The 25,066-nt window shown below is 39.1% G+C and overlaps 3 protein-coding genes across 5 annotated transcripts; 2 read left to right on the forward strand and 1 right to left on the reverse strand.

Moving 5' to 3' along the window:
* Positions 1-1,220: 1,220 nt before the first annotated feature.
* On the reverse strand, positions 1,221-17,323 carry LOC103989389 (uncharacterized). Of its 2 annotated transcripts, XR_001978240.2 has the most exons (4): positions 16,765-17,323; positions 14,535-16,101; positions 1,853-3,550; positions 1,221-1,771 (listed from the first exon to the last, which is right to left on the reverse strand). XR_001978240.2 is itself a non-coding variant. In XM_018826848.2 (3 exons), exons 1-3 carry the CDS (start codon positions 17,219-17,221, stop codon positions 2,215-2,217), a joined length of 3,360 nt encoding a protein of 1,119 aa, XP_018682393.2. In that variant the 5' UTR covers positions 17,222-17,323; the 3' UTR covers positions 1,799-2,214. The 2 variants fall into 2 exon arrangements, 1 of the variants encoding a protein (XP_018682393.2); XM_018826848.2 differs by lacking the exon at positions 1,221-1,771 and having other exon boundaries at positions 1,799-3,550.
* LOC103989390 (uncharacterized) lies at positions 17,283-19,413 on the forward strand. Its single transcript, XM_009408217.3, has 2 exons — positions 17,283-17,352; positions 19,011-19,413. Exons 1-2 carry the CDS (start codon positions 17,283-17,285, stop codon positions 19,229-19,231), a joined length of 291 nt encoding a protein of 96 aa, XP_009406492.2. The 3' UTR covers positions 19,232-19,413.
* Positions 19,414-23,190: 3,777 nt separating this feature from the next.
* LOC135615587 (F-box protein At1g61340-like) lies at positions 23,191-24,399 on the forward strand. Of its 2 annotated transcripts, none has more exons than XM_065114306.1 (4): positions 23,191-23,399; positions 23,504-23,829; positions 23,910-23,984; positions 24,066-24,399. In XM_065114306.1, the coding sequence occupies exons 2-4, from the start codon at positions 23,614-23,616 to the stop codon at positions 24,264-24,266; spliced, it is 492 nt and encodes a 163-aa protein (XP_064970378.1). In that variant the 5' UTR covers positions 23,191-23,399; positions 23,504-23,613; the 3' UTR covers positions 24,267-24,399. The 2 variants fall into 2 exon arrangements, with proteins under 2 accessions (XP_064970378.1, XP_064970377.1); XM_065114305.1 differs by having other exon boundaries at positions 23,596-23,829.
* Positions 24,400-25,066: the final 667 nt, after the last annotated feature.

Consider the following 25,066-nt stretch of genomic DNA (forward strand, 5'->3'; position numbering starts at 1 on the left):
AAAGCTTCATAATAATAAAAAAATGATGCAGAGATCCATGAAAATAACATCATAAGCATCCATCACTCGGCCGAGTGAAGACTGTTCATTTCTGATCATTACATATAGTTCAATGCATGACTGAGAAAACATCAAATTGGTCATCATGCAGCCATTGTTACATTCACCAGAGTCTAAGAGCTACAACATGGCAGAAGTTTTGCTCAATCACATCTTGGCTTCTAGCACAACCCATCTTTGTCTTTTTGGTAAATAAGCTTCTCATCTCTTAGCCACGTGTGAAAGCTAAAGATATATTATGATTCAACAAATATGCATAAATAAAAAAAATTAAACACTTACCGAGGTTTCATCATTCCGATAATTCAATAATAAGATCTTTGTCTTTATGTCTTGGCCTCTCTATTCTCATGGTTCTACTAGAACTATTATTGCTTGGGACCCTTGTAACACTCTAATCCTTGATACTCGTTGGTGTTGTATCCAATGAGATCCAAGAACTAGTCAACCTCGGTGAACAACATAAGCACCACAAACAACAGAAGTGGAGACACACAAATAACAAGTTTTTCTGATGATGACAAGACCGTCATTGGCCAAGGCGAGGATGACAAGACGACGACGAGCAAGTTTGAAAAGGGGCAATGAGCGAAGAAGTGTCACAATAGACAGGTGAGCAAGATGTGACGGACGAGCAATGAGTGAGCAAGTCTGATGGGCAAGCAAGGTACAACGAATGAGAATAAGTTGGAAAAGGAGATAAAGAAGAAATCGATTAAGGTAAGAAGGTGATATAAATTTAATAATTTAAAATATAATAAAATTATATTTTTATCCTTTTTATTCGTGCCTTTTTTGTTTGTACGTGATAACACGTGCGATTTTTTCTATCGACGAAGTTAACGACATAAGAAGAATTAAAGTTAAATATTTTACCTTTGCAAACGTAGGAAACTTCAATATTACTTTTTAAGTATGAGGATCATGATACTAATCATAATTAACTATAGGAAGTAATATATAATTATCCCCCTTGATCCCTAACTGTTTAAGAGTATATTACAAAAATATACCTAATTTACAATAGACTGGTTAACATTACAAAGCAACACTACAAATCATAAGAATCAATATATTAAATATCACTTACCAAGTCACACGACGATATGCTATTACCCATTGAACCTTGTCTTTTTATTCCTTGGCTAAAGAATCTGCTCGGTTATCATTCAATCTCACATAGTCAACTGAAATTGCTCCTTGTTTCAAAAAAAATAGTTAATTATTTATTACCTTTGGGCATATAAAACTTGATGTCCTATTATATGTGTTTCACTTGGCATTAGAAATAGTACAATGTTTATGAGCAATAGGAAATTCATCTACTCCACAAATGAATGTCTGCAAGTAAACACCTGAGCTGAGCGTGCTCAATTGCTGCAGTTTGCTTCAGATGGGACTTTAGCCTAACCCTCAAGTTCTTAGAAGATCACGTTCCTCGAATGCTTTGTTTCATTACAAGTTCTCACAGCAATCCAGTGACAAAGTTTGTCGATGCTGCTGAAGTCAGGATAATGAAGCTGTTGATGAGAGTCCTTTATGTGGTGGCATCTGGCTTTTTTTGGGTATTGTTTCCACTATTTTGATGTTTGTATCAGTTGTATCCCCTGTGATTGGTTTGGCTTGCATTCTGGAAGAGGGAACTTATAGCTAGTTGGTACTTCTTTGGTGTGGGTTATCTCTGTTCTGGTAAGCAATAAAATTATTTTACCTGCCAAAATAAATAATCTGCTTGCAGTATTACACATCAAAAAGCCTCATGAGAAACTCTCTCAAGACAGAAATCACCCACCTGTTCAAAGAATATCTCTCTAGTGTAGAATTAGGTTGAATGATGAACTGGTGTACTTACTGAAAGTACTTGTATCTGCTTAAAAACACCCAATGTCCGCATGATCAACTCGTCCGATGTGCATTTTGTTGTATGTAACACCACCAAAGGTTATTGTGCCAGGTTGGGCACAAGAATCAGACCACCCACCGAATTTGCTTTGGTGAAAGTCCGTGTATCTTATCGGCAGTTCAACATAGATCGGCAGCATAAAGCTAATGATATAATCACTAAAACAGCAACATTTAGATGAAGTTTCTTTAACTATGTAGCCTTGAATCTCCAGCTCTCTTCAGACTTACCCAAAATGTGATGAAGTTTCTTTAACTATGTAGCTTCGAATCTCCAGCTCTCTTCAGACTACCCAAAATGTTATCCACCAACTTTTCCTTCTCATCATTCGGTGATTTCGACACAAAACAATATCGTTTTGTGGGTCTTGCTTTCACTTTTTGTTCATTGATAGGGTTGAGTTCCTTGGTTTTGATCTTGGAGCAATCCACCTGACCATCAACAGCCTGAGCTTGATCCTTCTCATTACCTTCCAAACTACCATACCATGAATCAAGGATTTGAAGAAGAGAGCTGTCCTCTCCGCGTCTTTTAGACTTTGATTCCAGTTCACCAGATTGGGAGAGACTCTCACCCTCAGAATCAGAAAAATCATCATCTGAAAGAGAAGCCTCATCATAACTCACCTTCTTATCATTCACCTGAGCAACAGTATTACCACCATGATTAACTGTCTCGGACAAAGGGCCTAGCTCCTCCCATGCATAGTCTTCAGCGGTGCTATCACCTTTACTGTCCTTGTTAATGGAATTGCTTTTGTCATCTGGTGAACTATGATCAAGTGTTCCGATGATTGGCTGCTTACTCCAGCTGGAATCTGAGCGGAATCTTTCAGAAGGTATAATAAAAGAGGATTCTATCCTCACCCCAGGCATTATCTGTAACAAAGATGCAAGCTTGGGGTAGCCAAGCATTTGAAAATCCAGAATATAGCCATACTTTTGCATAAATGTTGGTTTGAAGATGCTCATGTTAAAACCTTCAGGATATTCATCAAAAAGCTCAAGCAAGAGTTTGTGGCAATCAGATAGTATTTCTTCTCTGCTTGGAGATGATTTTCTTTTTCCATGGGAAAAGTCAACATCAGTTAAGCAAGCTGCAATCAAACTTCGCAGACTTGGATAGCCATAAACAGAAGAAATGAGTTTTGTGTTGAACTTGCTCTCAAAAAGCTTTTGCAAATCCTCAGGTTCAATATTCTCAGGACCCTTATATGCTGCTTTCTGAAACCATGCTTTCAACTCAACAAAATTTTGGGGTGGCTTAGCATCTAAAGTGTTGTCGAATCCATTCCTAAAACATCCAGGGTTTTGATCCAATGTTTCCTGCTCAACTTGCCTGTGTGTGTAAGGTTTTGATATTCTGCCTGTGAAAAGAGAACTTAAACCACTGGAACCAAGCACATGTGATGAACCACACTTTCTTTTAGAAGCAAGAGATAGCCTAAAAGGGAACATCTGAGAAGTTGACTCTTCCAGCCATTTCTTCTCCATAATTATCAGATTTACCAGCTGAAAAATCTGGGCTTCCGTGAGATCTTTAAGGATCCAAAGGCCTTCCTTCTGAAACCCATGCACCAATTGGCCCCTGAAGCACACCACGAGAACATATTCACACTAAAGTTTAAATCTGAAGAGTGGAATATATACCAAAAAAAAAGGCACTGGAACAGATTTGAATTGCCATCAGATAGTCAACAAAATGCTTGTTTGGTAGACAGTAAGATAAGTGTCATGACCAGTAACTAAAAGAATAATAAAATGTCACCAAAGTTTATCAAGCTTGCAGAACCAAATGTTTTTTCCTTTTTTGGCACTAAGACACTAATGCAAATGAGAAAAGATGGAAAAACAGAATACTATATTGCTGATACAAGAACAGGAGGAAGAAGAAGAAGAAGAAGAAGAAGAAGCCATAAGTTCCAAATTTGGGATCAGCTACATCGATCTTTTGTCATGCCATTGAGAACTATCAAAAACCATATGTTTAATTAAGTTAAAGAGTATTTAAATCTTTATTTATAGTTTTAATTAAAATCCTTTTATGTCTTCCTCTAACTTTTCTCATACCACTAACAATAATCAGTTCACCTCTTCTAACTACCACATTTGTAAATCTTCTGAATATATGTTTATATCATCTTAAACAATTCTCTTATTTTATCCTTTATCAAAGTAAAGGATACCTAATTGTTCACAATAAGAATATTTATTCACTATCTTTCCTAACAACTCCACACGTCCAACTCAATATTCATATCTTAGCAATACAATCGTTTTTGTATATGTTATTTTTTAGTTATTCAATACTCAGATCTATAAAGCATTATTATCTATCTATTATCATATAAAATTAATGATTTAAAAAATGCTAGGCACCAAGATCCCAAAATGTCTAAGGCACTAGGCGCTCGACCAAACGAAGAGAGAAACTCTGAAATATTAAAATATAAAAATATATATAATATAATAAAAGTATATATAATTATTTAAATATAAATATGATATTAAATTAAAAATATATTGTTAATAGTATATTACTTACTGTTACCAATAGTTAGAGGGAAGAAAAAATATTAACAATAACAGAAGATTAGTTTAAGATTGTTACGGCAGCGCTGCGAACGATAACAGTGAAAGCTACGAACAATAGTAGCGGCAACGGTAGAAGCTGCGGACAGTAGCAGCAGCAGCGATAGCGATGGAAGCTACGAACAACAATAGTAATAGCGGCAAAAGCTACAGACAGCAACAACAGCAATGGCGGAAGATGCGAACAGCAGTAGTAGCGGCAACGGCAAAAGCTCCAAAGGGCGTTCGTCGGTGGCGAAAGAACTTACGGTCCACTCCATCGATAGTGGAAGGAATTACACATAAAGCGAGAGCAAAAGGAAGCTACAAGGGCTGTCAGACTCATCCGTCGACAACAGAGGAAGGCTTAGTCCGCTACGTCTGCGAGGGAGACAACGACAGAAAGCACCGACAGCGAAGGCAAAAGCAATGCTAGGGTTCCCTGGGGTCGCAGGGGCATGAAGGGTGGCTTATGAGGTAAGAAACTACATTATTTAACCAAACCAGACTTAAAAGTCTAGTTCAATTCGCTTAATTGGACCGGGCGCTCGGCCGAAGCGCTCGGCCCTTGGTCTCAGGCGATGCCTCTTTGAAACGCATCGCCTGGCCCTTAAAGGAGGCACTCAGGCACAATGCCTTTTTAAATCATTGTATAAAATGTTCGCCTCAAAGGTATCTAATGATCACACACGGCTCCAATCCTCTCGCCGTTTTAGCTATTCTATTTTTACTATATATATAATATCTTCATCAATCTCTCAAGCATGTTGAATAATTGATCCAAGATATCTAAAGCTTTTACTTGAAAAAAACTTAATTATATTGCTTATAGATTCTAGAAAATTATCTCGCGATGTGTATAAAGCTAAATGAAGTGTATAAAAAGACACATCCCAAGAGGAATCTCTCCTTTTTAGAATTATGTTTTTCCTATATCTCTACATAAGACTTGATATATATAGATGTCAATCAATGTATTCCTTAACCAGCCAATCAATTTGCTATTACGACATTAAATCTCCTTCAATGGATCTCTTATCAAAGAAGTTGAATTCCTACCACTAAAAAGCTCATGTAGGCTAAGGTCCATCCTCGTAATCAAAGATTTGGATGATCTTTAAAATCTCTCCTAAACAAATAAACACTCGTAAATAGACTTTATCGTGCAAACTCATAAAGATGTATATCATACTATGTTAAGTTGATTAAAATCTAGATCAAAGAAACAAATTTATAAGATGATTCACTCCTCCAATAAATATTTTAATAAATGAGATTAAATCCTTAAAAGATTATCTCATTGACCACATAGTAGATACACCAACAATAGCATTTATTATCATTGATTATTTATTTATTTGATATAGTTGCTTATTTTTTAAAGAAAATTTTATGCTTTGTACGGGATTGTTAAAGCTTTTAAAGAAAATATAAAAGTCACCTTTTTCACTATTGTGTCATTTATCTCGTGCATCCAACACACCATCATGCCCGTAGCACAAAGCATGTTGCATGACGTGAAATATGAAGTATTGTCCCCATACACGCAATGTTTGGCACAAGCCTACAATGTGGCTTACGCAATTAAAGAGCACTTGTGACATGCCATGCAGCACACTCCACAATCTACCTCCAATTAGCAAGAAGGGAAAGGCTACGGATAGAGCCTTTCGTAGCCTATTGTTTTCGGTTCTAAAAACGACCAACTTTCATCCTTCAAAGTTGCTTCAACTCCCAATCAAAGCTTTTGATTCCTTTGACTTCTCAATGACTTTGTCTTTCCAACAATTTCTGTTTGTTTATTCTAGTGTGCTTTATCCTCATGTTCCATAATCATGCACACTTCAGATTCGATGTCCAGTTGTATCTTGAGTGGCTTCCTTGACGAAGGCCTATATGACGTCAAGGAATACACTTAGATAGCATTTGCATGTCTCTAAGTTATTTTTGCACAAAACCTGTCTCTATATACAAATTTTAACCTATTTAAGGTTTAAACGGAGGTTTGATTTTCTTATTATGTATTACCATTTGATAATTTACATCCTTATCATCATGATGATAGAAGTTATTGCTACCAAAATTGAAGTCACCATCACTATATTGATGGAAATCGAGACACATTCCAATCTGTACCAAGTTTGGAAAGAATAAGGGTCAACCTAAAGCCCTCTAGATCAATGGTAAAGTCAAGTTGGCATTCTGCTAACATGTACAATTTTAATCTAACTAATTTCCTTTTTATCTTTAGAATAATTTTAATATGATAGAGGTTCTTACAAGGCACTTACATGGGAAACTTATAAGGTTGTTACATCATGACATCCCCTCATTTCTACCCTTATTTCCTAGATCAAGCATAAGAGGACAAAATTAAATAAATATAACAAGGGGAAGGAATCACCCTAGGTGCCAAAATGGAAGACAAACATCAAAAAGGAAAATTATTTGCCACAAATGAATTTGAAAACTTATCTTCCCCTAAAAGCAAGAATATAAATATTTGAATAACCATGTTTTAATTATTGTTGATTTCATTATCTTTGTATATTTAGGCATGTAAAAGGGGCAAAGGAATTGCAACGGGATCGTGACTTATTAAACGAGTGAAAGTTTTTTATTCGGACAAGACGTGTCAATGGAACAAGTCACAATCTTCCCCTCGATGTGAGTTTGGAGGATTTGGAATGAGTCCAAGATTCTCTCTACCTTTCTCTCTTCTCTTCATCTAATAGCCTACCATCTAATATCCACCATTGTCAAGCTATTTAAACGCAACTATTAAATGTGTATCATTCTTAAAGTTACCTTAGCATAGAGACACGTAAATCAACCTCTCAACCAAGTCATGATAGTTAAAAGAGCATCCCAATGACACTAGCAAGCTCCAAATCTTAAAATAAGTCACCATGACATTCTCCCTAATATGTTAACTGATGTTTTATTATCATGAATTATAATATCAATCAAAGGCATCTCTCACCACAACAATGTAAAGTCCCAACTATTTGGGGTAGATTATATGCATCATTTATCTATAGTTTCTATTAAAGACTTTTTTAAGTCTCTACTCGTACCACTAATAATAACTATTTCACCACTAATAATAAATTATCATGAAGTATGATATCAAACAAAAGCATCTACCACCATCAAGGTTCACCATACTGTCACGGACTTAGCTGGTTTTGCCTAAGTCGTGCGGCACTCTTGCGTGTCCGTCCGCAAAGGTCAGCCTTCCCGAAGTCTCCCATGTCCCTTAGGACCCACGAAAGAGAGAACGGGTTAGAGAAAATGCATCAATCGGGATCCACAAGCAAACACCTCCGAAAAACACTTCATAGATAATGCAAATTACAAACAGACTTTACAAGCTCTGAACAGTTGCACAACAAAGGGTAAAATGGTCCATTACAGACCAAAAATCTCTCGCACGTGTCCACATGACACAACCTTTATTTACAAGCCTAAAGAGGCCACCAACCCAACTAAAATGGGACTATTAAGCCTTCGGTCGTCCCTCTACATGCTGTACAAGGCATAAACATACCAAAAGACACGGACATACATAAGCATTACATCAAACATCCTGTTTAGAAGTTTGTCCGTGACATTCTCCCCCACTTAATCCTTCAACGTCCTCGTTGAAGCCTTTGTCGACACTGCAACTCCTCGCCTTTGCTGAGTCTTCAATCTTCTGCTTCAGCTACAATGCACCTCATGACTCCCAACTGCTCCCCGCTGTTGTTTTTGAGTAGTCGAACCTTTTGATCTGCTATGCTGCTTCAACTCACCAATGACTCTCTGGTGTGGGGTTGGCTGAGTTGTGTTGATCCTTGTTGATTCCTGCGGATCCCCCAGATGAAGGAAAAGACCATCCTTACTGCGCCAGTCTCTCAAATGCCTCATGCTGCTTGAACTAGGTGGATGCTTGTTGGAGCTTTAACGAGCATCGTCTCGTAAACTTCTGAAGTTTTGGGTCCTTCCTCCACCAAATTTGCTCATTGACTCTTCTTTCACTTAGTTGTCACATCCAAGTAGGTTCGCATCACTTCCGCTTTCGATTGGAATTTCGTTGGGAAATGAAGCGGACAATCTACTCTCAGTAACACTGATCACTGTTGGTGAGGATTTGACAACTATTGTCTTCCATTATCTTCGAAGGGTCTTTGAACATATGCAGAGCTCCTCTGCTGGATAAATAAGAGAATTGGGGTACTCGGTTTCGCCCATTCTCTTAAGAGTTGAGAAGGCAAAGGTTACTTGACTTCGCCCGCCTCCTCGAGGTTGTACTTCATGCATCGAGCTGGTTACTAGCCTTCGCCTGCTCTCTGCTCACACTTCTGAAGCACTTGAAGTGTTTGCACTCCTTACGTTGAGTTAGTTACTATGATTCACCTTCTCAATGTCATCGAACTTCTGGAATGCAGGAAGTTTTCACCCTAACTTGGAGTAATTCTCTCATAGGTTTGGTCGCCTCTGGGATTGTACCGTCTTCTCCATCAACCCTGCCGCCTACTCCCCTGAGTAGCGAAGGTACAACACCGCGTACTGCCTGCTTCGTTCCTTGGTTATGCACTCTTGCATGACCCGAAGTCCTTCACTTTCGGCTATCTTGATGAGAAGCTCATTGGCATCGGTCTTACAAAGTTCCTCGGCCTCTGCCCTTCAGCCTTGTCTCGGTACCTGGAGATTGCCTCTGCATGCTCTACCTCCTCGGCCCCTTTCACGACCAAGCGCTCTCCCTCCATGAGAGCAAGGGATCAATGACTTTCACGGAAGTCCCGCCTCTGCGGTACCATGGCGCTGCCATGCCCATGGCCCTACTATCCGTCGCCTTGCATCTGCATCCCTTTTCTTCACGATCAGTAGATATGTTTCCGTGGCACTCCTCTGAGTCCACCTACATTCTAACTGATACTTGATTTTGGGTAGCTAAGTCCCTCTGGACTCGTCGTCGCTTCCTCGCCCCTTTCGACCCCCTGTTTCAACACCTCTGTGTTCTCCAAGCAGCTCTCCTTTGGTCGATGGAAAGACAGACTGCAACTCCCATGCATGGCCTCTGCCATCGCATTATAGGGTTTGCACCGATTTTGTTCTCCTTAGCTTCCTTGGTAGCAACGTTCGCTTACTCGACCTTGTCCTCTGACTTGTCGGGCTCCCTTAAGCGAATATAAGCTCTGGAGCAGTCCAACTCTCCAGCTGCTTCGATCATACCTCTGCATGATCAAGTCCCTCCCATGGAACTCACTGGTACTTGCATTCGAACTTTTCCCTTGGTGAAACACAGCCCCCATATGCTGATGACCAAGGTTTTCATCCGATGCAAAATTCGATGCACGCACGGAAGACCCGCCTCTGCGGTACCATGGCCTTCACTCCTTGAATCCATAGTCCTTCTTGTCACCGTGTTGTTCACCGAAGTGGAGCTTCCAGTAGCTCCCGATCATACCTCCGTATGATATAGTCCCTCACGAGACTATGTCATGTGTATCGCATTGCCACGAACTGTTCCACCACAATCCGCTGCACCATGTCATCTCCTGGTGACATCTCTATTGCATTCTGATCCTTGTGGGAAGAACTCGAATTGTGAACCCTCCATGTGTGGCATCTGCCAATACATCGCAGGGTCTCTTCCACCTTCGATTTTGTTCGCTCCTATGGCAATCGACCTTCATCCACCCACTCTTGGGTCACACCTAGATGAAGCATCACTCTAGGACAGTCCGTCGCCTAGTAGCTCCCGAAGTCCCCCGACTTCGCTGCAATTAGTGCACCATTGTCTGGATCGTGGGCCTCTGCCCCTACCAGCACAATCTTCGCTGCGCACCGCTTCTTTCATGGCAACTTGAATGGCAACACTGTGGTATATTCTTCAAGAGTACCCACCTCTGAGTCCTCTTGCCCCGTGCTAAGGCCTTTTAAACCCAATTTCGCCTCCGCAAATTGAGTCGCCTTAGTTCCTCCATCAAATGCTTCTCCGAAATAAGGTGCATGTGCCCAGAAGCTCCCTTCGTCTTCGGCACCATGCAAGATGAGTCCGCTCCGTCAGAATGAAGGACCCATGGAACAACATGATCCTACTCTTGCCTCTGCAAGAGTTCATGTCCTTGACCTCTGTCTAAGGAAAGCACTGTGCCTCTGCTCCATGTTCCAACTTATATGCTGGCTCCCTTCATGCGGCTTGGGTACTTCGCCAAGTTACACCCAAGTTGCTCCGCTCCTCGTTTTTGCATTGAGTCGATGGTGGCCCTTGTGCCCACCATTCCACGGGTTAGCCCTCCCTTGAGTCCGATCTCCAAATCAGTGTGCCTTCATTTGGGTTGCTTTGGGTCGCTCCCCCACTTGATATCGCAATGCATCCACCAATGCATTCTCTCGAGCGAGATCATGCGACAACTCCTCGTCGCTTGCTCAGTCCATTGAGCTTCGTGGAGTTGTTGTTTGTTGAGGTACTCCTCCTCAACTTGTGAGATTCGTCCCACATGATTCTCCCTCTGGAGAGCCAAGACTTATCCCTCCTGGATAATTGTCCCGTTGGAGCAACATCTCTCTTCGTTTCGGAGACCACCATCCCCTTAAACTACTTCGATCTGCTGAACAAACTGTGCATTGTTCTGCCTCCTGCAAACGCACTTGCTAGATTGCGACTCCACGTCAATACAGCCCCCGCTGCACCACTCAAGGCCTAACAACATGCTGAACTCGTTACACACTTCAGCCTCCTACGGACGTATCCTTCACATGCCGAAGAGAAAGTTTCAATGCTCCATGGCGCCGAGTTTCGGTCGCCTTGGGATGGCCGCGAACATTCCATCGTACGCATACAAGCCCATGCATGAGTACCGAATTCTTTGAGTTAGTAATTCCCCTCACCTCTGTGAGCTTTGCACAACTCTTTCGATCGCTGAACAACTCATTCCACCTTGCATGGTCTCATTCTTACCAAGCGCCTCGCTTGCCTTGAGCACCATCAAGTATGGTTGTCAACGTTGAGCCGTAACTCAAACTCAGCCATCCCAACCTTTGTACGCTCCACATTCTTCCAAGCTTGCATGTTCTCGCGATGTCTCTTGCGCGAAGGGTTGGCCATTCCTCTGAATGCCAATGTCATATGCCCGCTCCTCCGAGCGACTCCTTTTCCCTACATCTCCATGCCCGTTTTCCCCTAAACGGTCGCGCGTGTGCTGACTGCCCTCAACGCAGCCCCGATAGGTCCCCCACGTTTGCATGCTAAGTGTTTCTATGAGTGCTTGTCCCGCTCTGATACCATCTGTCATGGACTTAGCTGGTTTTGCCTAAGTCGTGCGGCACCCTTGCGTGTCCGTCCGCAAAGGTCAGCCTTCCCGAAGTCTCTCATGTCCCTTAGGACCCACGAAAGAGAGAACGGGTTAGAGAAAATGCCTCAATCGGGATCCACAAGCAAACATCTCCGAAAAACACTTCATAGATAATGCAAATTACAAACAGACTTTACAAGCTCTGAACAGTTGCACAACAAAGGGTAAAATGGTCCATTACAGACCAAAAATCTCTCGCACGTGTCCACATGACACAACCTTTATTTACAAGCCTAAAGAGACCACCAACCCAACTAAAATTGGACTATTAAGCCTTCGGTCGTCCCTCTACATGTTGTACAAGACATGAACATACCAAAAGACACGGACATACATAAGCATTACATCAAACATCCTGTTTAGAAGTTTGTCCATGACAATATGGTGACGTACTGCCCAGTATAGGCAGTATGTACCGGTCCAGTAGAGGACCGATACAAGCGATGCATACCGATTTGTCGATATGTCCCACTATACCACATATTGATATGTCAATATAATTCGATATGTATCATATTAATGATTGATCGGTACAATGGTACGGACCGCTAAGGCAAACCATGCCCACCACGACAATATAAAGTCTCAACAATTTGAGGTCAACTACATAAATCATTTATTTATAGTTTACATTAAAGACCTTTTTAAGTCTCTTTCTATCTATGCTCATACCACTAATAATAATTGTTTCATCTATTTTAACTATTTCACCACTAATAACAAATTATCATGAAGCATGATATCAAACAAAAGCATCTCCCACCACAACAATGTAAATTCCCAACCATTATGGGTCAACTGCATGCATCCTTTATTTATAGGTCTATTAAAGATTTTTTTGTCTCCCGCTACCTCCACACCTAATAATAACTATGTTACCTTTTTTTACTATTATATTGTTAAATCCCTTAACACATGTTTGTACCATTTTAAATAATTCTTGCTCATTTTATACTCTATTGAAGTGACACAAAAAAATGTATATGCATACAAATTAAAATTAACATAATTGTAATTTTATATTTGTTTAATATTTCTCGTATTATGTGGCTAATTTTGCAAACCTTGCTTTGTAGGTATGGTGATATATGACAAATTCATGACAAATAGAGTAACTTTTTTTCTTTTTTATTTCAGGTTAGGGGAAGGGTAAGAGAGAGGAAGGAAAGGATGATGATAGAGAAAGATAATAGAAAAAGTTGATTATATACCAATAGTCGCTCAAGGAAAAACTTCTAGGGATGAAAGTCTCACACACATCATTGAGAATTAAAATGTGGCCTCACACCACTTGCACATACATTATGTCATAACATGAGAAAAAATCATTCATTAATTCATTCATTCATTAACAACTATAATTGACCAAAACAACTACTAGTACTAGCTAGACCACAAGGATTCAACTATATAAGATGAATTTGTCCGATACAACAATCCCTAGTATATCAAGGATTTCCATATTGGAGTTTAATGATCCCTAACTAGTTCAACCAAATTGAAGTCAAGCCTGGTCAATCCAAAGAACCAGATCTTATAAAAGATAGGTATAAGCAACAAAAACAAATGACTTTATAAAGGAAAAAGGAATATTAATTTAACATAAATCAACAAGCAACGTTAACAAAGACAACAGTTAGAAAAAGGCCAACACAAACAAAGATGTAATTCCCAGAATGCATATTCTATAATGCAAGTACATTGTGGTTTTTGTATAACAACTCCAAAGGCCAACAGATAGGTATCTGGAATATGAAACATCCTAGGTCATGGTAAGCATGCAAGTACAAAACATGGTGCTTAGTTTCATGATATGGAGGTTTAATTGTTATGTTTGAATTTAGTAATGCAATGAACAAATAGGTTAAGTTGTTCATACAAAAGTACTGTACTTTGGTCTTGTAAAGTCAATAGCTCGAAGTAAACTAAGTGGGTGTAGAAACAGATCAGGTTGTGGATGACAATTCAAGGGCTCAAGTAGATCTAAAAGATGAACATAAGATAAGCATGGGAAGTGTGCCTATATATGCATATGCAGCAAGTATGTATATGTATATATGACAATTTATTGAATACAGAAGACTTGGGTTGCCGTACAAGAATATGGTTGAAAAAATGATAAGCAATCTTATATTTTTGAACTATTTTTTTCTCATTTCATTTCCATTCAACAACTTATACAGAAAGCAACAAGCTTATATAAAAAGCAACATACATTAATAGAGAACTGTTACAGATTTTTTCTTAATTCTTTAGCGCTTAAATTGTCTTAAATGGATTTCAAAATAAGGAATATATCATATGCATGTTTATTCTTTACTTAATCACTTGGCTTATATCCATGAAACTAGATAACTTAGAAGAATAATCTCCAGTATCAACCATCCCCATCACCTATCATGATTTAACTAAGACGCAAAATTATTGTAAATCAGGATGTGAAAACCTGATCATGATTCGAAGAGGAAAAGATCTGGTATCTATGGACAAACAACATTAGAGTTACACATCCCACAGGAAAAGAACATTTTAGTTAAGACACATTTTCAATTTATGATATCAGCACTTGCAAAAAAGTTCTATCTTAAAATAACATTAACAAATCTGAATATCATATCCACCCAAGATTGCACTTGTGTAGAGATGACAGAGGTTTACCTTGTTCTCGATTTTAGAATAAGCTCAGATCCCTTCGAAGTCAGCAAAAATGATTCTAGAGCATCCCAAAAGTGCCCTTTTGAAAAGACATCATGAGGTTCTGTCTCACCAATGATATTACCCAGATCATTATTGGACTTTCCACATGCAACATCTTCTTGGCAATTGGTAACCTCTTCATAAGCTGTAGAACTAATTTTCTGGTCCTTGCCAGATTTCCAGAACATCCACCAGCTTGCAATCTGGCTAAAGAAGCTTTGATTCATATCTGGAGAACCAATGGATGTTTCAGATTGTTCGATGGTCTTATCCTTTGAAATTGACTCACTTGCTTCTGTTGAATTTGGACTAGTACTAGGCTGATTGGAAAAATTATGCTTCGACCGTGTTGCTTTATCTTCAAATTTCAACTTCTCAGTGGGCTTGCAAATTGATTTTGCCTCACCAGAATCCTCATGGGAAGTGGAGTCCAGTCCAGAAATGCTATCAGTTCCCCCAACACGCTGACCACTGCTACGGTAACTCCAGGTTTTTATAATCCTCTGCACAAATCCTTTTTCGGCGGCAGTATTGTTTGAATGCTCAGAGGTGGAAGCATAGGCATTGCCTTCCATGTCATTCCCTTTACTGGGAGAAAAAGGCTCTGTTTTGCAGTGCTGGTGTCCAAAAATAAAACCCTTAATTCTTTCTAGTAGGCTCCCCTTATCTACAGCATGCTGTCCCTGAGTGGGACTGGAGTTCTGTTTACCACTATCTGAGTCATTCTCTTTCAAATGGGCAATAGTCTCAGATATAGTAGATGCAGGCTCTGACTCATTACTTGGAGGAGTAATTGGGAGTGGTTTTCCATTCTGTCTCGAAGCACCGTTTTTCTCTCCATCACTAACATCCACATCTTGAACCGGCTTAAATCTCGATGGCACTGAATCTGCTATTTTTCTATGTGTACTGACAACAAGTGATTGGCCTTCAAGAGATGGATTGGGTATCATCTTCAGTATATTTGGCATTGAGGCAAGAAGGTGTGAGAACTTCTTATACCCGAAGAAGTCCTTGTCCATAGTTGCGTTGATCCTTTTGAGCTCAGCTCGAAGTTCTGGGAGATTCAACCCTTCAGGATATGAGTATAAAATCTGACGGATCGCATTTACTAAAGCCTTAGGAACTGGGCGAGGCTTAGTTTCAGAAATTAATTCCATAGATTCCTCACATTGTGAATTAGTAGCCTGTTCAATGTCAGAGAAAGGGTCATCCAGGACAGCTTTGTAATGGCCATACCAAGATTCATATAATCCATCAGGTGGGTGGTTAAAATGCTTGACAATAGTACTCTCTCCCTTTACCAAACTAGACCAAGGCCACATAAATGTTGCAGCACTACAGAGAACGCCAGGTGCACCATCCTTGCTGGAGAGCAGTACGTTGTAGTTGCTCATCCTCAACCGGTGGAGGATGTTTGCAAAGTCCCTGTCCCCCGATATTAAAAAGAAATGGACAGGAGGAGGGTTTTGTGAAACCCAATAGACAAGATCAGCCATAAAGAATCTATCGGAGCTGTTCTTACCACCTACAATGCACAACAATTGCAGATTTTTATGAATGGTAGAGACATTTATAAAAAAAATAAGAAAATGGGATGAGAAATGAATCATCTGCTGGCATTTTCTTGCTTAGCAAGATACTAAAACTAGCAATAGCAAAGGAAATACTCCTGTCCAACATTTTACTTATGAATGCTAAGGCGTAAAGGTCTGCCTTTTGTGGTGACCAAATGATTCAAACGCTTAAACAGGAACAGAAGAGAAAAATAAAGAAGAGAGACTCACAACAACTTCATATGATTCTTACACTTTAGAATCAGCAAACTCTTCACAAATAGAGTGAAAGACTTATTTTAACAACGTGAGCATGAACCGTGACCTTTTTATACCTTTTTCACATAATCATATTTCAAGGAAGTAAGCAGCTTAAAAAGTAACATTTGTGACATAAAGAAACAAAAAGAATACAAAGAAACTGCCCAATTAACTTGAAAGTAAAGAATTTTAAATAATTTTTCTAGATGAACAATTCATCATCTAAATGATTGAATATTTTAGCGCTGGAATTGAGATCGAAGTTGCATGAAATTGAGAGCGGATATTAAAATAACATGTCGACTATTAACAGGATCGAATTTGCATGAAATTGAGCGTGGATGTTCAAATATGAGCACAAAAAATGAACCGACCATGTGGCACATGAGTGAGGCAGACCCCGGTGCAGGCGAGAGCCTCCTGAGTGGTCCGAGAGAGCTGCGACACGTCTCCGAAGGCGGTAATGGTAACCGGACCTTTGATGCCGTTCGAACGCAAGGCCGACGTGATCCGGTGCACCACCCGGAAAACATTGACGCCAACGGGAATGTTGCAGTTCTCGAAGTCCCAAAACACTGCGACCTTCACGTTCTTGCATTCCTCCTCGTAATGCCTCGTCGAGAAGGAGGAGGAGGAGGAGAAAGAGGAAGGAGAAGCAAAAGACTGGGAGGAAGAGGCAGGCGAGGAGGGCAAGATATGGGATTGCGGCCTCCGCGACGGCGGTCCATCGCCAGCGACGGAGTGTAGGAAGAAGACGGAGAAGCGAGGAGAGGAGAGGGGCGACGGCAAGAAGGTCTGGATGGAGAGGGACCGAGGGATTAGGGCTTTCATAGAGAGAGGATTAGGGCTTTAGCTCGGGCGTGGGAGTTCTGCTCATAGGGACGTAGGAAAGATGGCGTCTCCGACGACTCCGGAGGGGCGCAGTGTGCGGGCGGAGGCGAAGGAGATGGGAAGGTTTAAGGGTTTTAACACTCGGTTGGGACAATGGATCACGTGATGAGTCACGTGCAATTTCACTTTGGGAATTAATAGGATATTAGATGAAATATCTTAATTAGGTTATTTATTTGATTAAAATTTTAATAATTTATATTTTTTTATATCATATTTGTTTTATGTTATTACACAAATTATAGTTATATATTTTATTTTTAAAATATAAATTATAAATATATTTTTTATATTTTTAATTATTTTTAAATTAAAAATATATAAAAAAAGACAATGATTCGAATCGACGATTTGGTTCCGATTCAGTTTTAAATTTTGAAAAATCAAAACTGATAATTCTAAAATAAAAACTGATAGTTCCGAAATCATGATCAGAACTACCTACAAGTATTAACCCATTGCAAAATAATTAAATATGAATGACCTATATATTACAAGTTTTTTGGTTTAATTATGGACCAATGATGCTCAATGTGATTTCAGCTGGGCATCGCATTGTAAAATGTTTCTACTGAACATTCTCTTGTAGAATGAAACCAATACTATCATCTTGCAAGAACCATCAATATTAACCTTAATCCACCTAATTGGTTGTTCTTTTCATATTAGGTTTTGATCACATTAGCCCCATTATTCTCGTAATTAATTAATTATAGGTGAAAGAGATGAAAAAAATGATATTTCAAAAATAAGTATAGCCCTTGCTTCATTTATAATGCACGGCCTAATTATAATTGGTTACATTTAGCATCCCGATCCCTATATCTTCAAAAGTTATCTTAAGATTTCTATACGAACACTAAATATTTAATTTTGTTTCTCCTCACACCATCAATTCTGCTAACGAAAATATCGTAAGATTTATCATTAAGCACGTATTGATTTTGTCTGACTTCGATTTACTATTAAGCATATGATATATTTCGTAAAAAGAAACGAGATTAAATATTTTATTTTTATAAATATGTCTAATATAATTTTTTTAAATATAAAGATCGAAATATTAAAAATAATTAATTATAAGAGATAATATGTATAGATGGGGATGCGAAAGAGATACGGATGCGCATGAATCCATATAGAGTGTCGATTTCTTATCTTCTTTGGTTCGATCAAGCCAGCAACGCCTTTTATCGAAAATCTTGTAGATGGGGAGCAGAGACCGACGACGGGGAGAACTCCTCAACACAATAACTAATGAAAGCTATGGCCTAAATAGTGCCGAGGATTGCAACCCATTCTTGGTTTTTATCTCTCGGTGGGTGCACAAGGTGAGATCGGAAGAGCGAGGGTGTCTCGTGGTAAGAGTAGCGGCTGAATTGCGAGATGGAGAAGAAGTCTCTGATTCCATTTGGTCGACACGAAGACAGGCAGCCTTTATTGAACAGGCTTTTGGTTCGTCTCACCCCAACCATCCGCAATTAATTGGAAAGCTGTACGTATTCTCGCCCCCAACCTTCATTAAATACCGGTGTTGGAATCTGCTTGCCGCCCTGCCTACAGACTTCTTCTTCTTCTTCGTCACCGCCTGCCATCCGAGCCGGTCATCCTCTCTCTCTCTCTCTCTCTCTAATGCCTCTTTTCTTCGTCACGTTCGATCAGTCATCTTAACAAGCACGCAGCAGGTCAGAGGGCGGAGATCAGGTGTACATGTGTGCGCGCCTGTGAGAGAAGAAGAAGTTGGTGTTCATGTGCTTTCTGGTGGACCAGCGGCGGACGACGAGGAGCAGCAAGCCGGCGGCGGGGATCTGCTCGCGCTGTGGGGCCTGCGCGAGGGTGGCGGACATGGAGACGACCACGCGTTTCTGCTACGTGCCGGTGTATCGTAAGACCTGGCGGGCTATCATTTGCACTTTCTGCGGTGCGCTCCTCAAGTCTTACAATCGATAGACACATACAGATACATACATACAGATACAGGTATAGAGATCCATGGAACAGGAACGGCATTCTCGCGTGCTAGCTGGTGGCGTTCTGATCATGGAAATGATAAGATGTGCGTGTGTATACGCACACATACATATACATGTATGATGGATATTTTGATCCAGTTATTTAGCTACTTTAGCTCCTTTTGATGATTGTCTTCTGGATTTGGAACCCTTCTCCTCGATCGACCATTAAGGTGAGACAGGCAAGAGAAAGATGACGCAGTGTGGTTACATGTCCTATGGTTGAGGATCGGCAGTCATAAGAGTCCTTTCCCAAGTAGTTGAATAGCTTTTGTTACTATTAGGAAGCTTTTGGGAGAACTGCTGCTACGAACAATCTCAGAGTTGGATTCTCAGTTCCAAAGCTGAAGCATCCTTAGCCATTATCGCTCTCTCTCTCTCTCTTTCTCTCTCAGAAATCGGTCATTCCATTAATGTTATCGAACACCAAATGCTAAGGAATATTAGCCGTGCCCATTAATTGGTGGCTTAGCCATTTCTTTTGATCTTTCTTTCGACAGGTATCAATCACCAGACTAGCATTAATAACTGACAAGACTAGCGAGCTTGCTGCCGAAGAAAACCACGAGCAATGCATTTCTTTTGCTGTTTGATGTGTGAAGAAACGTAGATAATCTCGTCGGTTTGGAGGAATGGCAATGTCAATGAAAGCCTCTCCTTCGAAGAGACTGTCAGCTCTAATAGAATGATTAGTTGGAGGCTTTACGGTGATCAGATAAAGACGGCCATCATCAAATCGTCCGTAGGGGGAAAAAAATTGGCTTCGGGTACAAAGACATGTGTATCGAATGCTCAATTTTACTGAGAATTTTACCGAATAATTTTCATGGAGAATTAATTCATCCCAATTCATTTGGCATCATTTGTTAAGGATCTAATTAGTTATATTTTAATCATGGGACACCATTGTAATATTTGGTCACAAAATGTTAAGCTCTTAGGAACCTCATGGAGATCCATGATGTGCTAACTAAAAGTGTTGTAGGAGAGGATGCAACATTGCTCACTAACATTGGTCAGTCAAGCATGTTATCGTTATTTTGTCCACATATTAGAAATAGGGAGAGATCTTTTAAAATAAAATGAGTATGAAAAAAACTTTAATAGATATTTTATTTATCTTGCGAAAAAGAGATGCATAAATTAAGTTTTATTGGATAAAAATAATAATATTTGTAATCCAAGATAGAAAAACCTTATAACCACATTATTATTTTTTCTCTCCTTTTATCATTAATTCTTTTTTACTCCTCGTAACTCTAACCAATCGTCTTCTATCCCTGTAGCTTCTTATTTCACTCAATTGGTCCCTCTTTCGGATGGTGTTGTTCCATAGATTGATATTGTGCTTGATCCTTTTTAACGATGGTGAATGTGTTATCAAAAACTCTTTTGTCTCTTTTGACTGTGATCTTATCGTCTGGGTCCATTCCTTCATCCAATCTAAGAGCATCTCATGTCCTATTATCTTCAAAGAAAGACTAATCTAATGGCTCTTCTTCTAAGAATGGTCTCTCATGAGCAAAAATTATAATTGATCCTTTTAAGCTAGATACAAGTTTTCTTTTATCTTTCTCGTTGTTTGATCAGATTTGTGATTCTTCAAAATATTTTATTGAGTTTGATAAAGATACTCTTTGGGAATTGAAAAAATCTTGGCTTTCTAGTTTGGTTGGTATCTTCTCTAATGTCCTCCTACTCTAAAATTTTTACGATATATGGTTTTACACTTGTGGAAATGTGCATCTCTTATTGATATGATTAAAGTTTTTTTTTATTTCAATTTTCTTTTAAAAAGTGATTATTAGTGTGCTCATAAAGGGACCATAGATGATAACAAGGAAAGTTCTTCATCTAATATCTTAGAAGGATAAATTATAGTCTCTCACTAAGATTATTCCCTTAGTCTTAAATTAGGATGTAATTTGTCATCCTTCCTTTCAAGCAATGGAATTAGGATTGTATTTTTCAGTTGACTTTCTTACTCAGTTATCATCTCTGTATTGATGAATTTCTTTCACCTTTAAAAGGAGATATATATTAGAGTTTATATCGAAATTGATTTAACAAAACCCCTTGAATAGGGTATTTGGTTAGGATGCTTGAATGACAAAATCTTTAACTGATTTGTTATTGAAATTTATTAACAGTATATTTTAAATATGGATGTGTACGTCATAAGGTTGATATCTATCCACTAGCCTCAAATGCTTTTATGATTTTTCTCCCTATTTTACCGAGTTCATCATCTCCCCCCTTGAGTGCTATGGAGCAACCCCCTTCAGAATTGAACAACTTTGTAGCCCTATAGAAAGAGAGGGATCATCTTGATGAGGACTTGTTTGATCTTTGGATTAAAATAGAAAAGAGATGACCAGCGGGCAAACTCAATCGAAATGGAAGAGGGGTTCAAAGAAGCAAATGGTGCTAACAGATCGTGTTACGCATCCTAAAAAATTACTAAGCTCTAACATGTCGTGATGAACACATGGATGTTGAAGCCTCTTTTCTCATCGATGATGCCTTGATTGAGGATCCCATTAGTGAGGCAAGGACCTGAGTCAATATGACAAGGAAAGCTTTAATTAAGAAGTGATCGTTTGACTCGATATTAGCATATTTGTCATTTAATGCAAAGGATACAGTTGCAACCATTTATTTCATGTGCCCCTTATTACATGATAACTAAGAATTCTTTCTCTTTAGTCTTCTAGTTTCAATCTCGGGTGAAAATGATGAGTCTTATTATATAGAGATTGACCACAGTACCTAAGGCTCCTACTACTGGAGAGATTGAGGAACTTTAGATAGATATTCCGGACGATACTCTTTTATTGGATGTAGCTAAATTGAGGGCATTAAGGAAGGCTATGGTTGTGTTGAGGATGAAGATTGTGGCAACGTAGTTGAAGCTAAAGAGTGTTCATGATCATCGTCGATGACCAATGGAAGGTGTTTTCGTGGATTTGGCTTGGGGCACGAGGTGACTTAGGTATCCCGAATGTACCTTTCACTATTATGACTTTATAAGTTAAAAGAATTAGTAATTTTATGAATATATCTAGAATTATTTAATACTATGTTGTGTATGATAAATATGATTTTATGTCTCCTAGACTAATTATTCTCCTATTATCATATGATACATGAGTTACGTTTTGATTTTCCGTGCATGGAATTTCTAGTAGTGTCCTTGATCATAATTAGATTTTTGATATGCCTCTTACTTTTAAAACTATATTTATTAACATAGATTGTATTAATAAATTTTCTATCATTTCTAATTTGATTTTTGATCAAAAGTGAAATGTTTCTAACAACCATAGTGTTTTAGTTCTTTGCTGGTTGATGTGATTTTGACTGTTGATTTGGCAAAAGGGCATCCATCAACCAAGGCTACATATGGCTTTTGAACCACCCAGTATGCAATTGATCATTTATAGCTTTTTTTTTTTTTTGTCTAGCTTGTAGAAAGTTTTGATTGTTCCTTGTGCTATTTGTTTATATAGTCATTTACTAACTTCTCAGTTTTTTTGGATGCTCATCCTTATTATCAACATTTGTTCTTTGGGTGCCTTTTTACTCATGAAGTATTTTCTATCATTAAACATAAGTTGGATATGTCATTTAGATTCTATGATCAATAGCATACTGGGTGTTGTTGGCTTAGGGAAGGCTCTGATTTGGGTAAATAATCCTGTTTGGCTATGATCTAATGGACGTACCGATCGGCTCTACCGTCCCCAACGGCTACTCCGCCAACCGCCCAGATTCCGCCACGTCGAAGTCGGTCACGCGTTCGTTGGACGCTATCCACGGTGGACCAGCGGCTCGCTTTTTTTATTTTATTTCTTGCTTTTTGTCGGATATTTTTGCTCGCTTCGGAACTTCGACGACTATTCCAGCAGTCTCCATGGAAAGCAATTAGGTCAAACTGCAGAGTCCACCTCTTCTTCGTTCCCTCCCTCTATATAAGAGACGGTGATGGTGGTGGTCAGGTGAAGCCGTGAAGGAGTCGATCCATCCGACCGAATCCATTTCGGAGGAGTCTTCGTTTTCAAGAGGATCTGAAGGCCCACATTGTCCCGATTCGGAGTTGTTCGCAGGTATGTCTGATGAGAGATTTGCTTGGGTGTCTTTTGATTTACCTGCTCGTTGCTTTAGATCGATAGGGCTAATCATCTTTCCGTAATACAACTGTTGTCTTTAGGTGTCAATTGCACGATTTTGTCGAATTCGTGTTGGATTCTGCTGCCAGGGACTCTTGGCCACTGACTCGTGTTGTCATTCTTGGAATTGCAGAGTGGGTGGCAGTAAAATATGGCAGTAGGAAAGGTTCAGCATGAACGATCTGTGCCAGCCGGCTTAGAATTTGTTCATCGCACAAGCATATTGGGGAGAAAAAGAGTTGTGTTATCTAAGACTATGGATTCAGCCAATTTATCCTCCCCATGTGGTGCTCCATCCAAGAGGCGGGTTACAAGGTGGAGAACGCAGACATTAAATCGTTTAGAGGCTCTGCCTCTAGATATTTTGGTACTCTCCTTTTTAATTCGTTTCTTCCTCTTACTTCGTATTGAAGATTAGAATTCTGACATTTCAATCTAACCTTGCAGGTAAAGACACTGTCTAAAGTCGATCATAGTGATCTGAAACAACTGTTGTTGGTCTCCAAGACTGTAAATGGAGCAGTAAGTCACTCTTGTATATACATTTGATGGTAGTCCTAATTTTGCTGTGGTTCTTACGTGCGTCTGTCACAATCTGTGCAGACTTTGATCGCAAGGGAGTCGCATTTCGTTTTCAGCACTCCAATTTCGAAGTCTCTCTTTAAGAAACAGAGCAATACGATAGATAGTGATCTTGACATCATCAACGAGGAAGCTCCACACGCACCGAATCAACAAAGAGTTGCGAGGTCGAGACTTAATGGTGTGCAGCTTTCTAGTGTTGCTATCGCTCTTTTCACGTGAACTGAGTAGTGTGCAAGTAAACTTGTAGATCTACACTGTGAGTAAGCCATCTTCAATCCATTCATTGAAGACGATAAGCTTTGTATAGAGGATGATCTCTTGTCATGTGATTGTGTATAGTTACTGTTTGTTACTTCTCTCAGTGCAGTGTTGGACAGAATTCTTTTGTATTCTTTCATAGTCTACAATATATCCTGTTCTATAAATACAACTGGGAAATGATCCTTTCCTGAGAGCTAGTATTGTTCGTTTAATTTACAGGAGGATCTCTTGCTTCTCCTATCCACTCCTTTGTGCAACGTGCAACAATGATGCTACTATCTTCATTCAGTATTCAAACGGAAATATTGTAAACCAGAAAAAAGAATAGCAGATTCAATAAGCAAATTAGTCAAGTCTGTGGAGAATAATGAAATTTGTATCTCATATTTAGATACAAATATGTATATATATACAAACATGTATATATATGAATGTATGTATGTATGTATATTACATATATATGTATATATATATATATATATTTATCTAGAGTTGACTATATGATCTTTTACCATCATTTAGATTTGTGAAAAGTTATACATTTAATTGAGTTAAAAATATTTAAATTTTTATTTATAATTTATATTGAGATATTTTTAGGTCTTATTCTTTTTTTTTTTTTGGTCATGCCATTAATGTAATCATTTTATTTCTACAAACTATCGCATCTGTAAATCTCTGTTCGATCTTACGAGTAAGAGAACCCAAATAAACGTCTTAGGGGAGAAGATAGCTACACCACACTGATGTGCAGGAAA

The sequence above is a fragment of the Musa acuminata genome, chromosome BXJ2-6 (assembly GCF_036884655.1).
Source record: "Musa acuminata AAA Group cultivar baxijiao chromosome BXJ2-6, Cavendish_Baxijiao_AAA, whole genome shotgun sequence".
Classification (NCBI taxonomy): Eukaryota; Viridiplantae; Streptophyta; class Magnoliopsida; order Zingiberales; family Musaceae; genus Musa; species Musa acuminata.